Consider the following 6,383-nt stretch of genomic DNA (forward strand, 5'->3'; position numbering starts at 1 on the left):
ATTGAGGAAGAGGAACCTAACGAACAGAATGTTGGTTCTTAGAAAGATATTCAGAGTGAATGAGGGTTGGAGGGGAGTTTCCCCCCTCAATTGTCAATGGGTCTGATGGACCAGCTCTCTGTATAAAAGACAGGTCAGATCAGACCTCAGGCATAGAACCAGACCAGAGCATCAGAGACCAGAGCATCAGAGACCAGAGCATCAGAGACCAGAACATCAGAGACCAGAACATCAGAGACCAGAACATCAGAGACCAGAACATCAGAGACCAGAACATCAGTGACCATCTCAGACAACACAATCTTCAGCATCTCAACCATCTCTGAACCATGAAGACCCTGACTGCTCTACTCCTCCTGGGACTGCTCTGCTCCCTCCATACCACGTCTGCAGGTGTGTGTGTGTGTGTGTGTGTGTGTGTGTGTGTGTGTGTGTGTGTGTGTGTGTGTGTGTGTGTGTGTGTGTGTGTGTGTGTGTGTGTGTGTGTGTGTGTGTGTGTGTGTGTGTGTGTGTGTGTGTGTGTGTGTGTGTGTGTGTGTGTGTGTGTGTGTGTGTGTGTGTGTGTGTGTGTGTGTGTGTGTGTGTGTGTGTGTGTGTGTGTGTGTGTGTTGGGGAGTGAATGAGTAGCCATGCTGTGTAAGACGCTGTTGGATACGCTCCTGGAGATCTTCATGATAACTGTGGTTTATGATCATTTGTTTACAGCTGTCATTGCGTTGGAAACGGCAACTGAATGCTGTATGCATTTCACCCGGAGGATCCCTCTCAATCAAGTGGTTTCTCTCAGAGCAACCTCCAGTAGCTGCCCTCGCAAAGCACTGATGTAAGTAAGCGTAGTCTAAAGTAAACTGGACATCTAGGCTAGCCTGGTCCCAGATCTGTTTGGGCTATCACGTCAACTCCTTGTTATGCCTAACATGACCAGGAGTGACAAGGAGTTGGCATGATAGCACAAACACGTCTGGAACCAGGCTATATCTAGGCTACACTGTACTAGACCAGATGGAGCATTCATATTATAGACTGGATGTCATGAGTGACAATGTGTTGTGACTCTGTTGCAGTTTCACCACAAAGAAAGGGAAGACATTTTGTGTTGACCCTTCTGAAGCCTGGGTCCAGAGTCATGTGACCAAGATTGAGAGCAGATCGACCATGATGTCGTCAACCGCCATCCCCTCCTAACACCCTAACCCTTGGTTGTGCACTATGAAGGGAACAGGGTGGCATTAGGGACGCAGCCCTAGTCAGACATGTCAATACCCTATCTGAGCTTGGTATGGAGTAGGTTCAATGTAATGTGCTAGGTCTAGGATATATTCATTGTTTATTTTTCTGTAACTGTAAACATATTTGACATGTAGCTATTCAGTAACCTATTTAACATTTTATATGTTATAAATCAGTTGAAGCTTTCAAACATATCCTGTGAAAGAGTGGATCATATTATTCAATTAATGTATTTACTTTGATGATATTGTGATGGATTGATGGGTTGTATATATAACTATTCTAATATACTGATATATATATATATATATATATTGTTTTTTTCACTTTGTCCATCTGCAGATCTTTAAATAAATCAAGTATTCTGAAAAATTCTCTATGATATTCATTTTAGCATTCTCAATGTATAGAGAATATACATTGAGTGTACAAAACATTAGGAACACCTTCCTAATATTGAGTTGCAACCCACCCTTTTGCCCTCAGAACAGCCTCAATTCGTCGGGGCGTGTACTCTACAAAGTGTCAAAAGTGTTCTACAGGGATGCTTGGCCCATGTTGACTCCAATGCTTGCCCACAAGTTGTGTAAAGTTGGCTGGATGTCCTTTTGGGTGGTGGACAATTCTCGATACACACAGAAAACTGTTGAGCGTGAAATGTTCCTAATGTTTTGTACACTCAGTGTATGGACTATCTCTGTCACAAGCCCTTTCAAATCCCTCTCATCGATCTCATCAACACTGACTGGCCCCATCTAGAGGAGCAAAACGGAACTAACTTCCAATACATTTAATTGTTATTATGAACTGGAATAACGCTGTAATAACATAGTCTGTGTGTTACTTTATGAACTGGTATAATGCTGTAATAACATAGTCTGTGTGTTACTTTATGAACTGGTATAATGCTGTAATAACAGTCTGTGTGTTACTTTATGAACTGGTATAATGCTGTAATAACAGTCTGTGTGTTACTTTATGAACTGGTATAATGCTGTAATAACATAGTCTGTGTGTTACTTTATGAACTGGAATAATGCTGTAATAACATAGTCTGTGTGTTACTTTATGAACTGGTATAATGCTGTAATAACAGTCTGTGTGTTACTTTATGAACTGGTATAATGCTGTAATAACAGTCTGTGTGTTACTTTATGAACTGGTATAATGCTGTAATAACAGTCTGTGTGTTACTTTATGAACTGGTATAATGCTGTAATAACATAGTCTGTGTGTTACTTTATGAACTGGTATAATGCTGTAATAACAGTCTGTGTGTTACTTTATGAACTGGTATAATGATTTAATAACACAGTCTGTGTGTTACTTTATGAACTGGTATAATGCTGTAATAACATAGTCTGTGTGTTACTTTATGAACTGGTATAATGCTGTAATAACATAGTCTGTGTGTTACTTTATGAACTGGTATAATGCTGTAATAACAGTCTGTGTGTTACTTTATGAACTGGTATAATGCTGTAATAACAGTATGTGTGTTACTTTATGAACTGGTATAATGCTGTAATAACAGTCTGTGTGTTACTTTATGAACTGGTATAATGCTGTAATAACAGTCTGTGTGTTACTTTATGAACTGGTATAATGCTGTAATAACACAGTCTGTGTGTTACTTTATGAACTGGTATAATGCTGTAATAACATAGTCTGTGTGTTACTTTATGAACTGGTATAATGCTGTGATAACAGTCTGTGTGTTACTTTATGAACTGGTATAATGCTGTAATAACAGTCTGTTACTTTATGAACTGGTATAATGCTGTAATAACAGTCTGTGTGCTACTTTATGAACTGGTATAATGCTGTAATAACATAGTCTGTGTGTTACTTTATGAACTGGTATAATAATGTAATAACATAGTCTGTGTGTTACTTTATGAACTGCTATAATGCTGTAATAACAGTCTGTGTGTTACTTTATGAACTGGTATAATGCTGTAATAACATAGTCTGTGTGTTACTTTATGAACTGGTATAATGCTGTAATAACAGTCTGTGTGTTACTTTATGAACTGGTATAATGCTGTAATAACACAGTCTGTGTGTTACTTTATGAACTGGTATAATGCTGTAATAACAGTCTGTGTGTTACTTTATGAACTGGTATAATGCTGTAATAACAGTCTGTGTGTTACTTTATGAACTGGTATAATGCTGTAATAACATAGTCTGTGTGTTACTTTATGAACTGGTATAATGCTGTAATAACATAGTCTGTGTGTTACTTTATGAACTGGTATAATGCTGTAATAACAGTCTGTGTGTTACTTTATGAATTGGTATAATGCTGTAATAACAGTCTGTGTGTTACTTTATGAACTGGTATAATGCTGTAATAACACAGTCTGTGTGTTACTTTATGAACTGGTATAATGCTGTAATAACAGTCTGTGTGTTACTTTATGAACTGGTATAATGCTGTAATAACAGTCTGTGTGTTACTTTATGAACTGGTATAATGCTGTAATAACAGTCTGTGTGTTACTTTATGAACTGGTATAATGCTGTAATAACACAGTCTGTGTGTTACTTTATGAACTGGTATAATGCTGTAATAACAGTCTGTGTGTTACTTTATGAACTGGTATAATGCTGTAATAACACAGTCTGTGTGTTACTTTATGAACTGGTATAATGCTGTAATAACATAGTCTGTGTGTTACTTTATGAACTGGTATAATGCTGTAATAACACAGTCTGTGTGTTACTTTATGAACTGGTATAATGCTGTAATAACAGTCTGTGTGTTACTTTATGAACTGGTATAATGCTGTAATAACAGTCTGTGTGTTACTTTATGAACTGGTATAATGCTGTAATAACATAGTCTGTGTGTTACTTTATGAACTGGTATAATGCTGTAATAACAGTCTGTGTGTTACTTTATGAACTGGTATAATGCTGTAATAACAGTCTGTGTGTTACTTTATGAACTGGTATAATGCTGTAATAACAGTCTGTGTGTTACTTTATGAACTGGTATAATGCTGTAATAACACAGTCTGTGTGTTACTTTATGAACTGGTATAATGCTGTAATAACATAGTCTGTGTGTTACTTTATGAACTGGTATAATGCTGTAATAACACAGTCTGTGTGTTACTTTATGAACTGGTATAATGCTGTAATAACAGTCTGTGTGTTACTTTATGAACTGGTATAATGCTGTAATAACAGTCTGTGTGTTACTTTATGAACTGGTATAATGCTGTAATAACATAGTCTGTGTGTTACTTTATGAACTGGTATAATGCTGTAATAACAGTCTGTGTGTTACTTTATGAACTGGTATAATGCTGTAATAACAGTCTGTGTGTTACTTTATGAACTGGTATAATGCTGTAATAACAGTCTGTGTGTTACTTTATGAACTGGTATAATGCTGTAATAACATAGTCTGTGTGTTACTTTATGAACTGGTATAATGCTGTAATAACATAGTCTGTGTGTCACTTTATGAACTGGTATAATGCTGTAATAACAGTCTGTGTGTTACTTTATGAACTGGTATAATGCTGTAATAACAGTCTGTGTGTTACTTTATGAACTGGTATAATGCTGTAATAACATAGTCTGTGTGTTACTTTATGAACTGGTATAATGCTGTAATAACACAGTCTGTGTGTTACTTTATGAACTGGTATAATGTTGTAATAACAGTCTGTGTGTTACTTTATGAACTGGTATAATGCTGTAATAACAGTCTGTGTGTTACTTTATGAACTGGTATAATGCTGTAATAACACAGTCTGTGTGTTACTTTATGAACTGGTATGATGCTGTAATAACAGTCTGTGTGTTACTTTATGAACTGGTATAATGCTGTAATAACAGTCTGTGTGTTACTTTATGAACTGGTATAATGCTGTAATAACAGTCTGTGTGTTACTTTATGAACTGGTATAATGATTTAATAACACAGTCTGTGTGTTACTTTATGAACTGGTATAATGCTGTAATAACATAGTCTGTGTGTTACTTTATGAACTGGTATAATGCTGTAATAACATAGTCTGTGTGTTACTTTATGAACTGGTATAATGCTGTAATAACAGTCTGTGTGTTACTTTATGAACTTGTATAATGCTGTAATAACAGTCTGTGTGTTACTTTATGAACTGGTATAATGCTGTAATAACAGTCTGTGTGTTACTTTATGAACTGGTATAATGCTGTAATAACAGTCTGTGTGTTACTTTATGAACTGGTATAATGCTGTAATAACACAGTCTGTGTGTTACTTTATGAACTGGTATAATGCTGTAATAACATAGTCTGTGTGTTACTTTATGAACTGGTATAATGCTGTAATAACAGTCTGTGTGTTACTTTATGAACTGGTATAATGCTGTAATAACAATCTGTTACTTTATGAACTGGTATAATGCTGTAATAACAGTCTGTGTGTTACTTTATGAACTGGTATAATGCTGTAATAACATAGTCTGTGTGTTACTTTATGAACTGGTATAATAATGTAATAACATAGTCTGTGTGTTAGTTTATGAACTGCTATAATGCTGTAATAACAGTCTGTGTGTTACTTTATGAACTGGTATGATGCTGTAATAACATAGTCTGTGTGTTACTTTATGAACTGGTATAATGCTGTAATAACAGTCTGTGTGTTACTTTATGAACTGGTATAATGCTGTAATAACACAGTCTGTGTGTTACTTTATGAACTGGTATAATGCTGTAATAACAGTCTGTGTGTTACTTTATGAACTGGTATAATGCTGTAATAACAGTCTGTGTGTTACTTTATGAACTGGTATAATGCTGTAATAACATAGTCTGTGTGTTACTTTATGAACTGGTATAATGCTGTAATAACATAGTCTGTGTGTTACTTTATGAACTGGTATAATGCTGTAATAACAGTCTGTGTGTTACTTTATGAACTGGTATAATGCTGTAATAACAGTCTGTGTGTTACTTTATGAACTGGTATAATGCTGTAATAACACAGTCTGTGTGTTACTTTATGAACTGGTATAGTGCTGTAATAACACAGTCTGTGTGTTACTTTATGAACTGGTATAATGCTGTAATAACAGTCTGTGTGTTACTTTATGAACTGGTATAATGCTGTAATAACAGTCTGTGTGTTACTTTATGAACTGGTATAA

At 35.6% G+C, this 6,383-nt stretch overlaps 1 protein-coding gene across 1 annotated transcript; it reads left to right on the top strand.

Annotated features, from left to right (window-relative positions):
* Nucleotides 1–207: 207 nt before the first annotated feature.
* Nucleotides 208–1,487, top strand: LOC123488541 (C-C motif chemokine 13-like). The gene is made up of 3 exons (XM_045219441.1): nucleotides 208–393; nucleotides 706–823; nucleotides 1,065–1,487. The coding sequence occupies exons 1-3, from the start codon at nucleotides 330–332 to the stop codon at nucleotides 1,183–1,185; spliced, it is 303 nt and encodes a 100-aa protein (XP_045075376.1). The 5' UTR covers nucleotides 208–329; the 3' UTR covers nucleotides 1,186–1,487.
* Nucleotides 1,488–6,383: the final 4,896 nt, after the last annotated feature.

The sequence above is a fragment of the Coregonus clupeaformis genome, unplaced genomic scaffold (genome assembly GCF_020615455.1).
Source record: "Coregonus clupeaformis isolate EN_2021a unplaced genomic scaffold, ASM2061545v1 scaf2379, whole genome shotgun sequence".
In the NCBI taxonomy this organism is placed as follows: Eukaryota; Metazoa; Chordata; class Actinopteri; order Salmoniformes; family Salmonidae; genus Coregonus; species Coregonus clupeaformis.

What these genes read in the sequence shown, in the direction of transcription:
- LOC123488541 (XM_045219441.1), top strand. Translation starts at nt 330, where the DNA reads ATGAAGACCCTGACTGCTCTACTCCTCCTGGGACTGCTCTGCTCCCTC. An exon ending in CCTCCATACCACGTCTGCAG is followed by an intron (nt 394 to 705) that starts GTGTGTGTGTGT and finishes ATTTGTTTACAG; the next exon opens with CTGTCATTGCGTTGGAAACG. An exon ending in TGCCCTCGCAAAGCACTGAT is followed by an intron (nt 824 to 1,064) that starts GTAAGTAAGCGT and finishes ACTCTGTTGCAG; the next exon opens with TTTCACCACAAAGAAAGGGA.